At 43.2% G+C, this 23056-nt stretch overlaps 1 protein-coding gene across 1 annotated transcript; it reads right to left on the reverse strand.

Moving 5' to 3' along the window:
• Positions 1 to 1701: 1701 nt before the first annotated feature.
• LOC109874200 (voltage-gated potassium channel subunit beta-3) lies at positions 1702 to 20274 on the reverse strand. Its single transcript, XM_020466017.2, has 14 exons — positions 18794 to 20274; positions 10264 to 10307; positions 10063 to 10100; positions 9407 to 9486; positions 9213 to 9257; positions 8852 to 8896; positions 8717 to 8760; positions 8491 to 8577; positions 8196 to 8281; positions 7952 to 8072; positions 7773 to 7867; positions 7489 to 7609; positions 7008 to 7096; positions 1702 to 4901 (listed from the first exon to the last, which is right to left on the reverse strand). Exons 1-14 carry the CDS (start codon positions 19045 to 19047, stop codon positions 4812 to 4814), a joined length of 1239 nt encoding a protein of 412 aa, XP_020321606.1. The 5' UTR covers positions 19048 to 20274; the 3' UTR covers positions 1702 to 4811.
• Positions 20275 to 23056: the final 2782 nt, after the last annotated feature.

The raw sequence follows: 23056 nt of genomic DNA on the forward strand, positions 1-23056 counted from the left end.
TGTGTCCTGTGAAAAATACATTCCACATGGTTGAGAAGAGCCTGTAAAATGCACTAGGAACATGGATCCATTAGGGATGGTGAGCACAGCAGGTGGTGACCAGTCCATCTAATCACACAGGCACAAGGTGGTGATGATGAATGTCTTGTCATCTCATCTCCAAAATACCCCTGTCCACTGCTGCCAGGGTAATGATTATCTTGACGTTCCCCTTACACAAGGCTGTCTGCTAAATGTAAACCACCTTGTTTTCTTTCTGCTCACACACAAATTGATAACCAGATCGCTCAATGAGTGACTGTGTGCGATGAGTATGTAAATAACATCAGATTTGATGCATACAGTGTAAGGGATGCATTAATAGAAAGCCACTAGAATATTTTCTATAACCTGTTTGTAGCATGAAATAACTATCAACATTACCTGTCATTGAAATACTGCTCTTCCCTGTTAAAGAATGTAATATTGTAAAACACTTTAGCCATTTAATGGTTATTGTGGGAACATGGATATACAGTACGGAAGCTTGATATTATTTAAAATAAATGAAAAATATTTATCTTAATTTTCACAATAGTCGGAAGGCAGACAGACCATGAAATCTACTGTGTGTGTGTGACGTGTGTGTGTGTGGCCCTGCCAAGCTGCCAGTAGCAAGTTTTAAGTTCCTCGGCATACACATCACAGACAAACTGAATTGGTCCACTCACACAGACAGCATCGTGAAGAAGGCGCAGCAGCGCCTCTTCAACCTCAGGAGGCTGAAGAAATTCGGCTTGTTACCAAAAGCACTCACAAACTTCTACAGATGCACAATCGAGAGCATCCTGGCGGGCTGTATCACCGCCTGGTATGGCAACTGCTCCGCCCTCAACCGTAAGGCTCTCCAGAGGGTAGTGAGGTCTGCACAACGCATCACCGGGGGCAAACTACCTGCCCTCCAGGACACCTACACCACCCGATGTTACAGGAAGGCCATAAAGATCATCAAGGACATCAACCACCCGAGCCACTGCCTGTTCACCCCGCTATCATCCAGAAGGCGAGGTCAGTACAGGTGCATCAAAGCTGGGACCGAGAGACTGAAAAACAGCTTCTATCTCAAGGCCATCAGACTGTTAAACAGCCACCACTAACATTGAGTGGCTGCTGCCAACACACTGTCACTGACACTGACTCAACTCCAGCCACTTTAATAATGGGAATTGATGGGAAATGATGTAAATATATCACTAGCCACTTTAAACAATGCTACCTTATATAATGTTACTTACCCTACATTATTAATCTCATATGCATACGTATATACTGTACTCTATATCATCGACTGCATCCTTATGTAATACATGTATCACTAGCCACTTTAACTATGCCACTTTGTTTACATACTCATCTCATATGTATATACTGTACTCGATACCATATACTGTATCTTGCCTATGCTGCTCTGTACCATCACTCATTCATATATCCTTATGTACATATTCTTTATCCCCTTACACTGTGTATAAGACAGTAGTTTTGGAATTGTTAGTTAGATTACTTGTTGGTTATTACTGCATTGTCGGAACTAGAAGCACAAGCATTTCGCTACACTCGCATTAACATCTGCTAACCATGTGTATGTGACAAATAAAATTTGATTTGATTTGTATATCTGTTTGCATGGCCACCTACAAAAGACATAGGAGTTATATGAGATATCATTTTCTCTGATATTTTAAGGGCGAGCATAATACATTCAAAACAGGGGTTCTTTCTCTCTTTTTTTGTTTACTTTTCTTTGTTTCAAGACAGTAAAATATAAGTTATGCAGGCAAGTTATAGTCTAGGCATTTATGTTCATTGGGTAGTTGATTTTCAGTTCAACTTAGATTCTGTTAATAACGGTACAGAAACACAGAACAAAACCACATGTCAAGCTGGTTGGATCTGTCATTTGCTCACTTCAGAATCTTCACATGAATTCAACATATTTCAATGAATAACAGTAAAGTATTTACATACACCAGGGATTAAAACATAAACAGACAAGTATCGAAAAGCACCGGGAACACTCATCAGTAATGACAGGGGGATAACAATGGTGGAACAAATCTCTCTCATTCCAAATTCACTAGTGCCCTGGAGTATTCCCTGAGCCTTATCACAAACCAAGGGTTTACATGACAGGTTCACATAGCAGGAGTAAATCCTGATACTGGGGGTAATATCTACATGTAATTAACAGATGTTAAATAGTGACGAAAATTGACAGAAATATATAATAAAATTGGGAGAGTTTCGACAATATTTATATTTGGTTTGAAAGAAAAACTACAATGAGCTACAGAAATATGCTAAGCAGCTGTGTGTCCAAGCTGTCCAATAAAATACACAATATAATCTGCTTCCAAAACAACAGTCTAAATCTCAATCAGTCAGAATGTCACTCCCTGACCTTAGAGACCCTTTTTATGTCTCTATTTGGTTTGGTCAGGGTGTGATTTGGGGTGGGTATTCTATGTTCTATTATTTGTATTTCTATGTTTTGGCCATGTAGGGTTCTCAATCAGGGACAGCTGTCTATCGTTGTCTCTGATTGAGAACCATACTTAGGTAGCCCTTTTTCCCACCCGTCTTTGTGGGAAGTTGACCTTGTTTATGGCACATAGCCTTTGGTGGCATGGTTTGTGGTGTAGTGTTTATTGTTTTGTTCGGCATCTTTTCTAATAAAAATAATATGTAGGCTCACCACGCTGCACCTTGGTCCAGTTCTTTCAACGGCCGTGACACAGAATCATCATTTATGTCCCTGCCCCCAAATATAACACCTCCCACCAGTCTAAATCCTGATCGACCTTAGGTCCTGTGCATTTATTTGCATCTTTTGCAACATATAGAAATATCTTTTCACAGGCTGATGACAGTGTAAGTGAGTGTGTACATGTGTTTCTGTTTTGTTGTATGTCAGTGTGCTCACCCATCATTTGTCCACTGCTAAAAGAGTTCCTAACTTCCTATGTCTAAAATGATAGTCTCATCAATTCAAACACCCCACTGGGCACAGACGTCAGTTCAACGTCTAGTTTTGAGTTGCATTTGGTTGAGTTGTCAAATAGTGTGAATTCAAGTTTAAATCATCAACAACAATGGCACCCTGTCATTGGATTGAGGTTAAAGGTTGGGTGAAAAAAAGACGACATTCCCCGACATTGATGACTTTTTACAAATCCAATCAGTTTTCCACGTTGATTCAACATCATCACATTGATTATTTTGGAAATTACAACGTTGATTCAACCAGTTTTTGCCCAGTGGGACTTGACATCACTCTGCTACCAATCTCTCTGTCTGACTCAGTCTCAGTGAGACTGAACACAGACAATATTATGGGGTGAACATTGCACTTTGAGGACAGCGGAATTGTTGATGTAAAGGTTATGATTTGCATGTTATCTGGCCTCATTTAAATGTTTTTGTTGCTAAAACAAAGCAACATAAACACATTAAAAGACTGCGAGTTTACCACAGTGGGTTCTACCCTGTGTCTCAGGCTGAGTAGGAATGATCTACTGTGCCTCTCATTACGGAGTCCACACTCCAGTCTTTAATGAAGGAGTAGAGGTTCTTCCAAACAAGCAGGGAAAGCCTTGGTTTTAATTGTCATTGACGCAGAAATGGTTTGATATGGAGGACAATACACATCACATGGACACAGACTATGTCAGCGGGCTGCAAACAGTGAATAAAGCGAAGCTCCACGATGTGCCTGCCAGTGCAGAGCCTGGATCAGCCCATCCCACCTGCTAGTGCAAAAAGACTGCTTACAGGGGCACTGCAAATCTGCACAAATAACTAAAGCCATGCCACATTTACACCCTGCTTGGGCTGGTCTCTCTTAAAGGGACATGTGCACAGTTTACACACAGAGAAGATAAAAAGGAAGAAACTGCTGTTAAAGGACATAGAGTGACAGGCCAGTCACATACGGAGATGACGAGGTGATGCTAACCTTTGGCTTTCTGCTGGGTACTAGGCATTCTGCGGACTCAGAGGCAGCTGCAGAGAAAGAGTGTCCTATGGTAGCGCTGGTCACACATTCAGTGAGAGAGCTGAGCCTCATGTTGCTTCATGGCATCAAAGAGTTCTCCTTTCATTGATAACACCATCATGTTTGATAAAGTAGAGTGCAGCGCCTCCTTCATTCAACCACCATCTCTCTCCATCTCCAACTTTGCCCTCATTGGCCTCTCTGGAAGACAGAAACCTAATGCTCCATGCTTTGGCCTCACCCCCTGTTTGTGGACATGATCAGTCAGTGAGGGATCTGTAATATATATGATCTAATTAAGCAATAAGGCACAGAGGGGGTGTGGTATATGGCCAATATACCATTGCTATGGGCTGTTCTTATGCACAACGCAACACAGATTGCCTGGACACAGCTCTTAGCCGTGGTATATTTGCAATATACCCCAAACCCCCGAGGTGCCTTACTGCTATTATAAACTGGTAACCAACATAATTAGAGCAGTAAAAATAAACGTTTTGTCATACCTGATGTATACGGTCTGATATACCACGGCTTTCAGACAATCCGCATTCAGGGTTCAAACCACCCAGTTTATAATCTTTGTTTTTGCACGTTAAAATATTTCCTTTTTTCATACATGGTACAATGCAATGCGCAAAATGGATATGCGCAAATTCTTGAAGCAAAATGTTACTGAGGACATGCAAGTTTTTGATTATACTGGATGATGAAAGAGCGATGTTCCTCGGCTGTTCTTCATCTTTCTCTGATTGTCTTTGGCTCCATCGTTTCCTCTTCATGCTCGCGACTCTTTCTTAGAGTGGGGCTTGTTTCCCAAGAGTGAGTCAATCTCAGCCACGGTCTGAGGAGTCATCTGTGAAATAAGCTGCAGGCATAACATGGCATGTCAGTTTAGGACTAGGACATAATGATTTGGTGATTGCTTGCTTGTTTGCGCAATCTAGAATGGAATTTTAAGTGACATTAATAAGAATGCCTCAATTTTTTACATTTTTAAAAATCATAAATATATATACAGTGGGGAGAACAAGTATTTGATACACTGCACATATGTACACTTCAACTGTGAGAGACGGAATCTAAAACAAAAATCCAGAAAATCACATTGTATGATTTTTAAGTAATTAATTTGCATTTTATTGCATGACATAAGTATTTGATCACCTACCAACCAGTAAGAATTCTGGCTCTCACAGACCTGTTAGTTTTTCTTTAAGAAGCCCCCCTGTTCTCCACTCATTACCTGTATGAACTGCACCTTTTTTTACATGTTACCTGTAGAAAAGACAACTGTCCACACACTCAATCAAACAGACTCCAACCTCTCCACAATGGCCAAGACCAGAGAGCTGTCACACCCTGACCATAGTTTGCTTTGTATGTTCTATGTTTTGTTTGGTCAGGGTGTGATCTGAGTGGGCATTCTATGTTGGATGTCTTGTTTGTCTGTTTCTGTGATTGGGAACCATATTTAGGTAGCCTGTTTGGTGTTGGGTTTTGTGGGTGATTGTTCCTGTCTTTGTGTTTGTTACACCAGATAGGACTGTTTTCGGTTTTTCACGTTTCTTGTTTTTGTATATTGTTCTATTTTCATCTTGATTAAAGATGTATCTAAATAACCACGTTGCGTTTTGGTCCGCCTCTCCTTCAACAGAAGAAAGCCGTGACAAGAGCTGTGTAAGGACATCAGGGATAAAATTGTAGACCTGCACAAGGCAGGGATGGGCTACAGGACAATAGGCAAGCAGCTTGGTAAGAAGGCAACAACTGTTGGCGCAATTATTAGAAAATGGAAGAAGTTCAAGATGACGGTCAATCACTCTCAGTCTGGGGCTCCATGCAAGATCTCACCTCGTGGGGCATCAATGATCATGAGGAAGGTGAGGGATCAGCCCAGAACTACGCGGCAGGACCTGGTCAATGACCTGAAGAGAGCTGGGACCACAGTCTCAAAGAAAACCATTAGTAACACACTACGCCGTCATGGATTAAAATCCTGCAGCGCACGCAAGGTCCCTCTGCTCAAGCCAGCGCTTGTCCAGGCCTGTCTGAAGTTTGCCAAAGACCATCTGGATGATCCAGAGGAGGGATGGGAGAAGGTCATGTGGTCTGATGAGACAAAAAGAGAGCTTTTTGGTCTTAACTTCACTCGCCGTGTTTGGAGGAAGAAGAAGGTTGAGTTCAACCCCAAGAACACCATCCCAACAGTGAAGCATGGAGGTGGAAACATCATTCTTTGGGGATGCTTTTCTGCAAAGGGGACAGGACGACTGCACCGTATTGAGGGGAGGATGGATGGGCTAACAACCTCCTTCCCTCAGTAAGATCATTGAAGATGGGCCGTGGCTGGGTCTTCCAGCATGACAACGACCTGAAACACACAGCCAGGGCAACATCTCAAGGTCCTGGAGTGGCCAAGCCAGTCTCAAGACCTGAACCCAATAGAAAATCTTTGGAGGGAGCTGAAAGTCCGTATTGCCCAGCAACAGCCCCGAAACCTGAAGGATCTGGAGAAGGTCTGTATGGAGGAGTGGGCCAAAATCCCTGCTGCAGTGTGTGCAAACCTGGTCACGAACTACAGGAAACGTATGATCTCTGTAATTGCAAACAAAGGTTTCTGTACCAAATATTAAGTTCTGATTTTCTGATGTATCAAATACTTATGTCATGCAATAAAATGCAAATGAATTACTTAAAAATCAAACAATGTGATTTTCTGCATTTTTGTTTTAGATTCCGTCTTTCACAGTTGAAGTTTACCTATGATAAAAATTACAGACCTCTATATGCTTTGTAAGTAGGAAAACCTGCAAAATCGGCAGTGTATCAAATACTTGTTCTCCCCACTGTATATTAATGTATATGCAGGTATGCTTATATCACGACAATGTCATTAGTTTGATGAGCTCTGATTGAGTGTGCATTGCAGTGTAACATCAAGATGGTGTGATGTTGAGGGGAGGGTGGTTACCCTAAGGGCACCCAGGTTTTCCACCAGCTGGTCAGTGTTGGAGACACCCATCAGCACTGAGCTCACTCCCTCACTGCGCAGACACCAGGCTGAGAGGACAGAAAAGAGGGAGAGAACACAGAGAACACAGCTTAGAGATGGAGGCTGTGTGGATGTGGCAGATTGACACATCCTTTTTAATTCATTGAAAAAAATTCTAAACAGTATGTTAGGCTACGTTTATCCCAATTCTGATATTTTCTTTCACATCAGATCTTTTTCAGAGCTGATCTGATTGGTCAAAAGACCATTAAGTGAAAAAAATATCAGAATTCGTCTGCCTGTTTAAACGCAGCCTCTGAGTGTCAGACAGTCATAAGATAACAGAGATGGACAAAACAATTAACACACAGACACATGCACACACGCACACACGCACACATACACACACAATCACACTCAGAGTCACATACACACACGCATACACAAACACACACCATACCGATGGCTAGCTGTGCGGCGGTGCAGCCCAGTCTGTCGGCCATTAGGTGGAGCTCTTTAATCTTGGCCAGCTGGTTGCGTCCCTCCTCACTGTTGACACGCTCCTTCAGCCACTGGTAACCCTGCACCAATATTAGATGGAACAAACCCGGAAATATTTAACGGTGTCATGCACGGTTGTAGGCCTAATAGACACACAGTCGGGGAGCACCTACAGAACTCTAATTAAATAGAAAACACACATCCACTAATTAAAAACATGTTTATTTTGTCTGGAGAACTCACTTTCATATTAGCCCTGGAGATGTCAGGTACACCCTCACTGTACTTCCCTGTGATCAGTCCACATGCAAGAGGAGACCAGGTCATTGCCCCTACACCTAGACAAGAGAGGGAGACAGAGAGATCCTGTTGAGAGGACATCCGGTGCTGTTCTCTGGGCTGTGTGAGTGTGGATGACTGACCTATCTTGTGGTAGAGTTCAGGGAGCTGCACCTCCACCTTGTCCCTCTGGAAGTAGTGATACTCAGCCTGCTCACATACAGGTGGGATCAGGTTGAACTGACGCGCCACTGAGTACGCCTCCTGGTGGCAGGGAAACAGAATAACACCATCACCACAGAGAACCCATGGCCTTACGTCATTGACTGACAAGAGCAGGTTGACTGGAATGTATTAGGTAACAGGGAGCAATAACAGGGGACTAACCATGATCTCCATGGCACTCCAGCGAGAGGTGCCCCAGTACATTGCCATGCCCTGATTTATTACAAAGGTCATGGCCCGGACAATCTCTGCAAATAACATAAACCAACTTGTTACACGGGGGTAATAAACATACTGCAACAAAGATATTGCATGCTTAGAATGTAAACATTAAGACACTTTATAACGAGTGCATTCAGTAATAAACGCTACAAAGGCTTGTGAGCAGAGCAGAAGACACATTTCCGTTGTAACAGATGGACAATAAAGTCGAAGGACTGGTGTGACTATGACTGACCTTCCATAGGGCTGTTGACGTCATTCCGGTTGGCAAAGACAATGTCCACATAATCTAACTGGAGTCTGGACAGGGATCCTCTCAAACCTGCAACGTAATGGGCATCATCATTCACATCATCATCTTCATCAGTATGGTCATCATCCTCATCATTCACATCATTATCGTCATCATCTTCATAATCACTATTGCCACTGTATCCTATTATAAGTCAATTTGACTCTACCTTCAATGATGTGCTTTCTGGAGAGTCCCCTTTCTGTCTCTGCCCTGAGTGACAGCAACAATACAGAGTCACTTTGTCAGAACAATGAAGAACTTATGACTGTTATATCTGGCATCTTTTTCCCAGGATACTTACTGCCCTCCCCAATAGATCTTGGTTGTCACAACATAACTAGAACGCCTGCCAAAGAAATGGGAGGAGAGGTTAGAGGGGACAAGGAAATAGACTATCTTTTCATCACATAGTAATTTGATGTCAACCACAGAGAAACTAAAAGCATTTGAAAAAGTGCCAACAGAACCAGCAATAATAAAACAAGTATGAAAATAAACCATCTATTTATTCAAACAATCTATCATATTTAAAAAAAAAGGTCTGTCTGTTCTTAATAAATGTGAAAAGCAAAGTTCACAGAAAAATATTTATGATGTAATATAGTTAGACAGACAGCTATTCCTATCCACATGAGTCACATTAGAAATATGAGTAATATCACCTCCATCTTTTCTTCTTGACGATGTTCCCTAGGGTGATTTCAGCCCTGTGGAGAGAAGATGTGATGGAATAAAAATCAGTGGGGAGACAGAAAGATTGACAGAAAGAGGTGGAGTGATAGACAGAGGCAGGAAGTGTATACAGACAAAGATAAGGAATAGAAGAGAGCAGTGAAAGGAGGTGTGAAAAGCTGACCTGCCGGAGGCATACACCTCTGCTGTGTCAAAGAGGTTCACCCCGGCCTCATAGGCAATGGTCATCAGGTTCTCAGCCATCTGAGGGGACAAAGAGACAGACACTGAGGGAGAGAAACTGAGGGAGAGACAGTGGACAGAGAGAGACTGAGAGAGAGACTGGGACTGAGAAAGAGACAGTGGACAGAGAGAGACTGAGAGAGAAAGAGAGAGAGACTGGGACTGAGAGAGAGTGAGACAGACATAGACACTAACATTGTGATAGAGAGACTGAGAGGTCAAAAAGGTGCAGCCTCAGAATGGGGTAGCCCTTTCCTGCAGTCAATGACCAAAAACGCTCTCTTTGGCCTCATGGGTGGAATGTTATTACTATTTTTTATAATTACATAATTCATAAAGATTATTAGAAAAAAACAAAGTCAAACAGTTTTGTTATATTTCAGCTATGTATATAAAGTGTAATATTGGGATGCAAACTCAAAATATGTGACATGGTACAGGTGTCCTCTTTTTGTTAAGCCCATAACCATGTGTGTGAGGTGTGTGCTTTTGTTTCAAAGTAGATTTGTTTAAGACCAAGAAACACTCTGTGTGACGCTGGTTTAGCACACTGCAGTAATTAAACAGGGTGTCCCAAAACATTGTTACATAACTCACCTCGTCAGATATCTGTGATCCAAATGTCACCCAGGTGCCTACGGTCAGACAGACAGAGAGACAGACAGACAGGTAGACAGATGGTGAGAGACAGTTCTGTTACATTGCTCAGGGAGTCTAATGCATATTGTTATCAGTTCTGTTACATTGCTCAGGGAGTCTCTAATGCATATTTTTCTGGTCCATTTATTTTGTACCCACCCAGCCCTAAGCAGGACACACGCAGACCAGACTTCCCCAGGTTCCTGAGAAAGACAGGGGTCAGGGAAGAGAAAACAAGGCAACAGTAAACATGTCATCCCCCACAAATTATGCAGCCCTCCTCCCCCCCATGGGCCAATTGAGATATCGCGTGTGTAATCAGTGTAACTTTGTAAATGCCCGATCTCTATGGCAAGACGCATCATTCACCATCAAGTTTCATCAAAATCATCCCAGTTCTTTCTGAGATATCGCGTGTGACTAACGTACGAATGAACGGAGACAGATCCACAGTTCCCTACCCGATGACAATAAGAGTTATGAACCCTTTCTTAGGGACATGACAAAGATGTACAGTATACCATTACCCCAAAATCTACCTACGTTTGCACTTCTTGTGCTTTCTAGCATAGTACGAAGTCACAGAATGAGGTTCCTAAATAACTAGGTTCAAAGCCTACACCTCTCAACTAAATTTTACAACACAATCTGCAGATACGCATTCTGAATAACACTGCTTTATCAATCTGGATAAGTGAGTGTATTTCTGGCAGTGATTATCGCCTGAGTACCCAGACGGCCCCTGTTGAACAGGTGACCTCTACCCTTCTCACATCAACAGTTCAGTGTAATATAGTGTACTTGGCACTGGGTGGTTTAACCCCTACACCAGATAAAGCTGTACAGTATATACTTGTATATCCATAATAACATTCTCATTTCCACATGGGTTGACTGAAATTGTTTATATGGTTGGAGTCCAGTGCTGGGCATGCCACATCTGATTACCAGAAAGCTGATTGTTGAAGGGAAGGATATAACTGGAATCAGAGAGCTGCAGTGAGCCCTGGTCATGCAAGCATGTGCCACTGAAATTCTGCGGGCTTCATCCCTGCCCTCCTCCTCCTACTCCCCTCCTTTGCTGGCGCTCTCCTCCATTCTAATTAGCCGAGGAGCCAGCTGGGAAGGCAGTAGAATTGCAGCAGAACTCATTGCTGCTCACTGTCTTCATCTCCAGCGCCTCGCCTATCTACCTGTCTGCCTGTCTACCTGCCTGTCTACCTGCCTGTTTACCTGCCTGTTTACCTGCCTCTCTATCTGACCGTCTGTCTACCTGTCTGCCTGGCTATCTGCCTGTCTTTCTGTTTACCTGTCTACCTGCCTGTCTACCTCGCTGTCTGTCTGTCTATCTGCCTGCCTGTCTGAATGCCTATCTACCTGCCTGTCAAACTGTCTGTCTGTCTGTCTACCTGCCTGCCTGTCTACCAATCTGCCTGTCTACCTATCTGCCTGCCTATCTGCCAGCCCGCCTGCCTGTCTGTCTGCCTGTATACCTGTCTACCTCCATGCCTGTCTGTACACCTGTCTATCTGCCTGTCTGTCTGCGTCCGCTACAAATAGCTCTATCGAAAGAGACAGACTGTCAGAGCGTTTAGATCGAGGCAGACGAGAGCTGCTTTATTTTCCCTGCTCTATTGTTATTTGCCTGGCCAGCTATTTTTGGAATTGTGCTTTTGTGTGCCCTTGTGTGTGTACGTACATAGGCATGTTGTGTGTTTGTGTGCCTGTCACATGTACTCTCAAGAAATAACGCATGTGTAATTGATCCAATGTAGATGTATCTGCAAGGAGAGGATGGAGTACTTTTTTGTAAATTACATTAGTCATTCTATTTCCCCAAAATAATCCAGCCTCTGGGCAACAGTCTAGCTCTCACTTTCAACACTGACAGGGATTCAAATCACAACATACTGACCACATCAACACAGATATATTACAATTTAGCTGATATCTACACAAAATCTCAAGCCTTTCCTGAAAGCTTATGTTTTTACAGCTCCCATGTACCTACGCTCTTAGAAAAAAGTGTTATTCCGCTGTCCTCATAGGAGAACCCTTTTGGAATCCAGGTTGAACCCTTTTGGGTTCCATGTACAGTAGAATCCTCCGTGGAAAGGGTTCTAAATGGAACCCAAAAGGGTTCTTCAAAGGGTTCTCCTATGGGGACAGCCGAAGAACCCTTTTAGGCTATAGATAGCACCTTTTTTTCTCAGTGTGTAGCTCAATATGCTTGCTTAATTATATCCTCAAATTTCTTTGGAGAACACAAACTGAGGCTGGAGCCTTTAGCGTATATCATGCATCAATGTCACTTTGAGAGTTGAAGTCAAGTTAATATCTGTCCCTGAGACAGTCAGAGAGACAAACACACAAACAGAGGGGCATGTATGAATTAGAGCTGCCACTGCTAGATATGCAAAACACACTTATTATCAATATTCATATACATTGTTCATATTCATATTATTAATATTATTCTTATTATTATATTGGGTTCAGGGTGATGGAGTGTCACTGTCATTGTCAGTATGTGTGACAACTACCCCCCCTCCTCCGTCTGCAGTGTTGTGATCCACAAAGCTGCTGTCTGTCAGTCTGTGGGGGACTATAGGCACACACACACACACACATACACACACAGACACACACACACACACACACACACACACACACACACACACACACACACACACACACACACACACACATACACACACACACACACACACACACACACACACACACACACACACACACACACACACACGCGCTAACAGAAAGAAAAAAGCACAAGGAGAAACAAAACATACACAAATAAACATACAGTACACACATAAACGCACATAGCCTGCAGTACGTACAGCAGAACATACTACAGTGTATAGCCTACAGTACATATTGCAGTACATACTATAGTATATAGCCTACAGTACATACTACAGTATATACCCTACAGTACATACTACAGCACATACTACAGTATACACTACAGTATATAGCCTACAGTACATACTACAGTACACATGCTACTTAATATAATGTTTACATACCCTACATTACTAATCTCATATGTATATGTATATACTGTACTCTATATCATCGACTGCATCTTTATGTAATACATGTATCACTAGCCACTTTAAACTATGCCACTTTGTTTACATACCCTACATTACTCATCTCATATGTATATACTGTACTCTATACCATCTACTGCATCTTGCCTATGCCGTTGTGTACCATCACTCATTCATATATCTTTATGTACATATTCTTTATCCCTTTACACTTGTGTGTATAAGGTAGCAGTTGTGGAATTGTTAGGTTAGATTACTCGTTGGTTATTACCTCATTGTCGGAACTAGAAGCACAAGAATTTCGCTACAATCGCATTAACATCTGCTAACCATGTGTATGTGACAAATAAATGTGATTTGATTTGATTTGACATACTACTGTATATAGCCTACATTACATACTATATTACGTACTACAGTATATATTGCAGTACATACTACAGTACATGTGGCATTATATAGCCTGAGCTGGTCTGTGAGCTGGTCTGAGCTGGTGTCTGAGCTGGTCTGTGTGTTGTTCTGTGAGCTTGTCTGTACTACAGTATATAATACAGTATATAGCCTACAGTACATACTACAGTACATAATACAGTATATAGCCTACAGTACATACTACAGTTTATACTACAGTATATGAGCATAAAACATGCGTACATGTGAGCTGGTCTGTGAGCTGGTCTGTGAGCTGGTCTGCGTGTTGGTCTGTGAGCTGGTCTCTGAGCTGGTCTGTGTGTTGGTCTCTGAGCTGGTCTGTCAGCTGGTCTCTGAGCTGGTCTGTGAGCTGGTGTCTGAGCTGGTGTGTGAGCTGGTCTGTGAGCTGGTCTGAGCTGGTGTCTGAGCTGGTCTGTGTGTTGGTCTGTGAGCTGGTCTCTGAGCTGGTCGGTGTGTTGGTCTGTGTGTTGGTCTGTGAGCTGGTCTGAGCTGGTCTGTGAGCTGGTCTGTGTGTTGGTCTGTGAGCTGGACTGTGAGCTGGTCTGTGTGTTGGTCTCTGAGCTGGTCTGTGAGCTGGTCTGTGGGCTGGTCTCTGAGCTGGTCTGTGTGGTGGTCTGTGAGCTGGTGTCTGAGCTGGTCTGTGAGCTGGTCTGTGAGCTGGTCTGTGTGTTGGTCTGTGAGCTAGACTGTGAGCTGGTCTGTGAGCTGGTCTTTGTTTTGGTCTGTGAGCTGGTCTGTGAGCTGGTGTCTGAGCTGGTCTGTGAGCTGGTCTGTGAGCTGGGCTGAGCTGGTCTGTGAGCTGGTATGTGTGCTGGTCTGGGAGCTGGTCTGTGAGCTGGTCTGTGTGTTGGTCTGCGAGCTGGACTGTGAGCTGGTCTGTGAGCTGGTTTGTGTGTTGGTCTGTGAGCTGGTCTGTGTGTTGGTCTGTGTGTTGGTCTGTGAGCTGGTCTGTGTGTTGGTCTGTGAGCTGGACTGTGAGCTGGTCTCCACACAACCTTCTCCTAACAACCCTACCCTGACCTTGTTCTTCTAATCCTGGGCCCGGGTTTCCTGAAAGCATCTTAATGCTTAGCACTTCTTAGAACCTTTGTAGGAGCATTGTTAACTCTCCGAGCTGAAACCATCATTATTAGCGTTGCTCTTGAAAACATTCAGCAGCCTGCCTCAGACCACTCGTAGAACAGCTAAGTGCTTCGTTAGATGCATTTTTGCCCTCCCGCGTCACTTTATACACAGAAGATCTCTGCTAAACATAGAATCATATGGTTTATCTGTCTCTCTGTGACCATCAATAACTTCAGAACAAAGTTGCCATTGTCTTTGCAATTGATACAAACAAGCCACATATAAAAAGACGTTTCAAATGAAAACCGAGATGACCGCATTCAAATATAAATAGTCTACTGTAAGCTATAGGCCCATTTAATTCATATCGAAATAAATGTAATGTTCAATCAATTCTATTTTGCTACTTGTGGTCTACCGTCTGTAATTTGTCTCAATATATTTCATGATGTGTAGCCTAACATGCACAATGACGTGCCAAATCTGTGATTTTGTGCATTTTAATTGGGTAAGAATTTATTAGAAAAAGCTGCCTCAATTGTTGAAGCCATATGTGGTAACATCTCTTGCTGATTCGTCTTCAGTATTGTGAAATAATTCTAATGTCAAGGTAAGATTTAAATTGAGAAAGCTGATCCGAGAACAGCGCTGTCTTTCTTTTGATCCTATCAGTATCGACACATGCTCCAACGACACACTGTTCTCTCTGTGTGATGTTTTGGGAAACACATGTTACATCTTCGGCATGCATTGTTAAAGACACTAGTAAGCCTAAGTTCCATCGCTATGGGAAACCAGGTCCTGGAGGCTTCCCTCAAACTACACTCAGAAGAAAAGGAGCTATCTAAAACCTAAAAGGGTTCTTCAGCTGTCCCCATAGGAGGACCCTTTGCAACCCTTTTTGGTTCAAGGTAGAACCCTTTTGGTTCCAGTTAGAACCCTTTTGGGTTCCATGTAGAACACTTTCCACAGAGGGTTCTACCTGGAACCAAAATGGTTCTACCTGGAATCAAAAACGGTTCTCCTATGGTGACAGCCGAAGAACCATTTTGCTCCAACTCACACCAAGACTCAGAGAACTGGAACATGCAACAAGACAGGGGAGTTTCACCTCAAACTGGACAGACAGAGTATGTAAATATACATGTACACTGCATTGCTTAAACATCACCCAAAGGAGTGGTTTAACACATGAAGATGTGTCGCACACACACACACACACACACACACACACACACACACACACACACACACACACACACACACACACACACACACACACACACACACACACACACACATAATACAAACAAGCCTTTATGTTCATACATACTAATGCATGCATACTCTCATACAACATCTACACCTACTGATGTTCTATATGAAAACAAATATAAAACACACACATTTATACAAAGACACACATACACACAACAGATTCTCAAGACTACCGTGCAGAGAATGCTGCAATGCACCGCAAGTGTTGACTGAGAAGAGGAGAGGAAGGGAGTGTAACAGGGAAAAGGAGAGAGGGGTAGAATGGTGAAGAGAGATTACAGGGAGAGAGAACATTTAGAGAATTAGAAAGGAGACAGGAGTGAGAGAGAGAGACAACAATATAGAGGCAGGCAGGCAGGCAGGCAGGCAGGCAGGCAGGCAGGCAGGCAGGCAGGCAGGCAGGCAGGCAGGCAGGCAGGCAGGCAGACAGACAGACAGACAGACAGACAGACAGACAGACAGACAGACAGACAGACAGACAGACAGACAGACAGACAGACAGACAGACAGACAGACAGACAGACAGACAGACAGACAGACAGACAGACAGACAGACAGACAGACAGACAGACAGACAGACAGACAGACAGACAGATAGATAGATAGATAGATAGATAGATAGATAGATAGATAGATAGATAGATAGATAGATAGATAGATAGATAGATAGATAGATAGATAGATAGATAGATAGATAGATAGATAGATAGATAGATAGATAGATAGATAGATAGATAGATAGATAGATAGATAGATAGATAGATAGATAGATAGATAGATAGATAGATAGATAGATAGATAGATAGATAGATAGATAGATAGATCATTCTAATTATAATAATTTGGTGGGAGCTTAAATTTGTCCTGTTTTACACATGTACAAGTGTGTATTATATGCATGTTTGAAATAGATTATTAAAAATAAATAAACATTTCCACCTGTGTATAATATACACACTAATATACACACTTGTACATGTGTTTTTCTCCTCTATTTTGCAACCTGCCAAAGAGGAATCCCTCTCAGCTCTGATGAATACTCTGGCTAATGAGTTCAAATATGCAGTTAAGGAACAATTAGAGAAAAGGGAGGCGGAGGGAGGTTGTGAGTTCCCCAACCTCCACCTCTCCTCCCCTTTCTCAGCTGTTTCCCTCAGAAGGAGAAGACTCACACAGTCAACACAGCGGGGCTCACTACAATCAGTATCATCACTGTCTGCTGTTCTCCTTACGAGAAGAGAAATGAGCATGTCTTATAGTGGATACGTGTGTGAGGTAAAGTCACTTTATGATGGTGGGGATAGTGATAGTGATGCTGATTAAGCTTGTTTTAGGAGAGAAGGCCTAGTCTTCGCTGGCCATTTAAGTTAGCGTGGGAAAAGGACTTCATATTCTATGATCATATTCAAACTGATTCTTGTAACACGTGTCCAAAATGTTTGGGTCAAAAGAATGTTTCAGATGAATAATAATTATAGAAATGTATATAAAGTGCTCTCTGATAATCGTCCTTGCACATGGGGCTTAGTGACACTGTTCCCTGGTGGTGGCAGCAGGGTGAATTTTGAGTTGAGTGCTCCAGTAGAGGCAGACTAATAAGTCTTCTGCTTTTGGAAATAACACAAACTGTGGGCACTAGGCACCACAGGGGTGTTACCGTTGGCAACTGGAGCGGCTGTCACTATTCCATCGCCTATTGGCTGCAACCTCATAAAAACAAAAAAAAAACTATGACAGAACCATTTACATTTTTGCAGACGCTCTTATCCAGAGCAAGTTAGGGTTAGGTACCTTGTTCAAGGGCACATTGACAGATCTTTCACCTAGTCAGCTCAGGGATTCAAACCAGTGACCTTTGATTATCGGCCCAACGCACTTAACCGCTAGGCTACCTGTCACCCCTTCAGGGGTAGTATTCCCCATCCAATTAAATCAATATATGCATAAATGAAATAAACCACTATGTACTGGCATTTCCTCCTGAGCCTCATTCCCTACTTAAACTGCCTCTTAAATTAAAACATAATTGAGTGAAGAGAATGGTGTCAGGATTGAGCTAAGGGGCATGTTCCTTTACCCATCCAGAATATAGCTGCCTTCCTACATCATCTGGTATAGGCAGCTTTCAATCTGATAAAGACTGTTCAATTCTATCCCATTCCATCTGATTCTGGAATGAATAAAAGGGATTAGAGATGTCTGTCTGCTGTATTTCAATATCACAATATGTGCAATAGAAACAGACCATTATTGTTTGTATCTGGTGATGCTAATTCTATCAAAGGAGCACATCGTACGTACTGTACTTCCCACTATAACGTTCACAGCTGGATGAATTCAACGTTTATAAATGCTCGGGAAACCATCTAAATATGACGAGGCTGTTGTGATTTTCACCGTAGCTTACACATACATGCAAGAACAGACATGAGAGACACAAACACCAAAACTCCCAGCCCCATAAATGATGTCATCCTCATGCAGCTGCTCACTGTCCACAACAACTCAGGTGTTAACTGAAATACAATGAAGTTACCCCTGGCAGCCGGTGCTGTCTGAGAGGCCCTTCATGGTAAGTGGAAGTGCTCTGGGGTAACCTGAGCTGCCATCATGTTCCAGGGAGAGAGAGAGCAGTGTCTGAGTCCTTCATCATAATCATCCATCGTTTAGGTAGAGGTTCATGAGCCTTCATTACTCTTCAGGAACAACATAAAAAAAACACTAATTGAATCAGATACACTCCCAACCTGTTTGTGCCAACTCTGTTGTCATGCCCTTTGACTCTCCACCCCAAATAATCAGCACTTCTCTCCGTATCCCTCCCTCCCCCTGCTCACCTGTATTTCATACTGCTGTGGCGCCCTATTGCCTCCTTCATGTGGGCATGGCCCTGGGGGACCGGGCGGGACCCTGACTGCTCCCTGGACTTGGCTGAGCCCTGGGTGTTGTAGTTGCCATTACCCCCTTGGCTGCTCCCTCCACCACTTCCCCCACTGCTTCCCCCAGGGGGTGGCGCAGTGCGAAGACCACAAAGCCGGTCCTCACTGCGGCTCTTCAGGTTGTGCTCCGTGCAGGCAAAAGAGACCTGCATGGTGACCACTGCCTAGTCTGGTTAACAAAACTGGCCCCTAGAGAGGCTCTTTGGGATGCGGCTTAGGGTCAGACCCCAAAATACTAATGTCTGCTAAATTGATGCTACAACTTAAAGTTGCTTTGGTAGAGTGTAGATGGGATAGAGCTAAGATGTACCTGTCCAGACAAATGCCCAAAGAGGGGAGGTTTGTCTTATCTGTCCAGAGCCACAGGCGCAGGCAAGAACCCAGGCCCAACCTGGCGCACGCAGTCAGCGTCTGCTCTGTCTCGGTCTCTTTTCTCCTGTCTGGTCCTGTTGCAGCCCAGGCAGAGCTCCTCAGAGTTCGCTTAGTCTCAAGAGGTTTCTAGTGAGAACATTGATTCCTCCCATCATCATCAGCGGGGAGCTGGTACATAGTGTCGTCCTCGTAGGCTGATCAAGGGGCGCAGCTCCACGGGCTCCGGTAGGCTACCTCTCGAACCGCGCTCTCCACGGACGGCGAGCGCAACAGATTCCTCACTTGACTGACTTGCCTAGTCTTGCAGAGACATCCGGAAAGATCGTGGTGGCGAGGAAGACGCTTGCTATATGTTTTTGATACAGCTTGATTGATAGGCAGGGTGGTAAAGCATTAATCAGCTTGCTTGTCTCCTCTTCAGCTACAAACGTAGGTTAGTCTATCAATGTCGAGCCCAGCTTGAGCCCCGGAGTGCTTCGCAACAACCACACTGTAGATGAGCTTCAGACATTTTTTCGCACATTCCCATAAATGTATATGCTAACAGAATTCAACACGCGCTAAAACACCATAGTCTTCTAATGCACACATCCAGTGTATTTCCCCTATCTGGCACAGTGCCCAAACTCAGGCAACATCGAACTGATGCAAAAGGCAGCATCAGCAGCGCCAAATCGTGTGGTAATTTTATCCACTTTGTTGAATATTGTCAATAGCATAACTGCTATAATAATCTATTTCGGATATCAGTCAGGCTATATATTTCCCCAATCAAAAAGGATCCTGGCACACAGTGACCATTTCACAGCATAATTGGCATGATCGGCAAAAATGTGATGATTTAATCAAATGCATAAATCGATGCCACAGTTACCCTGTGTCCCATCTGTTTCATTTGAGATGCTGATGATGGTGGCAATTCTCTTCAGAAGTATCATTCCAATCCCTGGTTCTCCTTGCAGCGGGTCCCAACGTGTTAATCACGAAACATTCAAAGTCGATGATTGCGAAAGGCGCCCCCCCCCCCCCCCCCCCCCCCTCCTCTCTCCCACACACTCTGTACAAATTAAACAAAACGGGTGCTTTCTAACAGAAAATAACAATCTATTCTAATAGCACAATTCCAACGTGGTTTTAGGGCATTTCACATTATTCTGTAAGCAAATCCGAGACACTCGAAGTATGATATGTTACATTTTGTATGGTATGTGTCAATTTGTGGACGTCCATCATCATCGTCCATCATCCGCTACGAATTCGTATGATATGTTACGAATTCCAATTTATTGTGTACATTTTTTTCACCTTTACTTTAATTCGGCAGTTAAGAACAAATTCTTATTTACAATGACGGCCTACACTGGCCAAACCCTAACCAGGACGACGCTGGACCAATTGTGCGCACCTCTATGGGACTCCTGATCACTGCCGGTTGTGAGACAGCCCGGGATGGAACCAGGCTCTGTAGTGACGCCTCTAGCACTGCAATACAGTGCCTTCGACCGCTGCACCACTAGTTAGCTAGCTCTAGTTGTTAGGGGTTAGGGTTACATTCAGGAGTTAGTTTAAAGGGTTAAGGTTAGGGTTAGCTAACATGCTAAGTTGCTAATTAGCTCAAATACTATGTTGTTCTTGATGAGATCTGAACATAGAATCTTCGGGTTGCTAGAAGTTCTCGTTACACGCCTACCCAACGACCTTCCTTTCATGTTTGCCTTAAGTAACCTTCTATCTTATGTAACCATACCAAACATAACATATTAAACTAACTTCAGTGGCCAGGATTTACATGTACTATGTTACGTCTAGTCTATAAGACCAGTGTGACAATTCACAAATAAAGAATCTCATTATTCCCTTTCACTGGTGCACAGACATACACATCGATAAACCGGGACTGCACTGCCAGCCTTAAATTCAATACATTGTATACACGCAGACGCATGTCTGTTAAAAGCAACCTCACTTTTTTCAATAAACCCTAAATGACCACTCCCTTTTCAATAAATACTCAAGCATATGGATGATGATTCCCCCTCCCCCTATGTTTCATTCCATCTCTCTGTCTCTGTCTCTGTCACCCTCTCTCTCCCCCTGTATTGAAACACAGGCATACAGTTGATCAATCGCTTGATTAACTCTACAGTCTGTGAGGTAGTGTTAGTATTATACAGCCTAGTACTGTTGGCAGTTCAGAGTGAATGGTGGGGACAGGGATACATGTGGATAGGAGACAATGGTTGAGACAGCTCTTATTCAATTGGCTTTTGAGGGAACCATGACATAAGTTATCAGGCAGTCTACAGTATTGGTGCCAGATGGTTGGCTAGTGTACTGAGTGAGACCAAAACAAATCAATGATCCTAAAAGCAAAACTAAGCATTGATCTTCTTGTTGGGAATCTGAGTGCCCCACAAACTCATCCAACTAGGATTACATACACAGACTATATTAATAAATGTGTATGTCAGAATGATACATTTACAGTAACCTGTTTACCTGTAACATTTACTAATATTTACCTTATGATTAAATAAAACGTGTCATCATAATATCCCATGTAAAACGGACATTAATATACAGTAGATAAGTTCATTTCAGCTGTGTGAAATACAAATACACTTGCTTTTTCATTGGCGTACAGAGTTTCTGATGTCTGTATTTGCTATTTCAGCACCAGTGATGATGTGAGGGTTAAAGACCCAATGCAGACATGTTTATATCAATATCAAATCCCTTACTGTAAAAGATTTCCATTAAAATTGGCATAAATAGATTTTTAGCAACAAAAAGAAGTGGGTAGGGGAAAACTGAAACTACACTGAACAAAAAATATAAACGCAACATTGGTCCCATGTTCCATGAGCTGAAATAGAAGATACCAGAAATGTTTCATACGCACAAAAAGCTGATTTCTCTCCTATTTTGTGCACAAATTTGTTTACATCCCTGTTAGTGAACATTTATCCTTTGACAGGTGTGGCATATCAAGAAGCTGATTAAAGAACATGATCATTACACAGGTGCACCTTGTGCTGGGGACAATAAAAGGCCACTCTAAAATGTGCAGTTTTGTCACACAACACAATACCACAGATGTCTCAAAGTTGAATAAAAAAAAGTTTTTGCCCTTTTTCTCCCCAATTTCATGATATTCAATTGGTAGTTACAGTCTGGTCCCATCTCTGCAACTCCCATACAGACTCGGGAGAGGCGACTCAGCCAAGCCGCACTGCTTCTTGACACAATGCTCGCTTAACCCGGAAGCCAGTCGCACCAATGTGTCGGAGGAAACAAAGTACACCTGGCGACCGTGCCAGTGTGCATTGCGCCCGGCCCACCAGAGGAGTCGCTAGAGTGCGATGGGACAAGAACAACCCAGCTGGCCAAACGCTCCCCTAACACGAACGACGCTGGGCCAATTGTTCGACGCCGCATGGGTCTCCCAGTCGTGGCTGTTGTGACACAGCCTGGTATCAAATCAGGATCTGTAGTGACGCAGCTAGCACTGCAATGCAGTGCCTTAAACTGCCGCGCCATTCGGGAGGCGTCTCAAGTTTTGCGGGAGTGTGCAATTAGCTGACTGCAGGAATGTCCTCCAGAGCTGTTGCCAGATAATTTAATGTTAATTTAATGTTAATTTATCTACCATAAGCCGCTTCCAACGTTGTTTTAGAGAGTTTGGCAGTACATCCAACCGGCCTCATAACCACAGACCATGTATATAGCGTCGTGTGGGCAAGCGGTTTGCTGATTTCAACGTTGTGAACAGAGTGCCCCATGGTGGAG

This window comes from Oncorhynchus kisutch, linkage group LG29 (assembly GCF_002021735.2).
Source record: "Oncorhynchus kisutch isolate 150728-3 linkage group LG29, Okis_V2, whole genome shotgun sequence".
In the NCBI taxonomy this organism is placed as follows: Eukaryota; Metazoa; Chordata; class Actinopteri; order Salmoniformes; family Salmonidae; genus Oncorhynchus; species Oncorhynchus kisutch.

What these genes read in the sequence shown, in the direction of transcription:
- LOC109874200 (XM_020466017.2), bottom strand. Translation starts at nt 19,047, where the DNA reads ATGCAGGTCTCTTTTGCCTGCACGGAGCACAACCTGAAGAGCCGCAGT. An exon ending in CAGAAAGCACATCATTGAAG is followed by an intron (nt 8,578 to 8,716) that starts GTAGAGTCAAAT and finishes ATTACGTTGCAG; the next exon opens with GTTTGAGAGGATCCCTGTCC. An exon ending in CGTCAACAGCCCTATGGAAG is followed by an intron (nt 8,282 to 8,490) that starts GTCAGTCATAGT and finishes TGTTATTTGCAG; the next exon opens with AGATTGTCCGGGCCATGACC.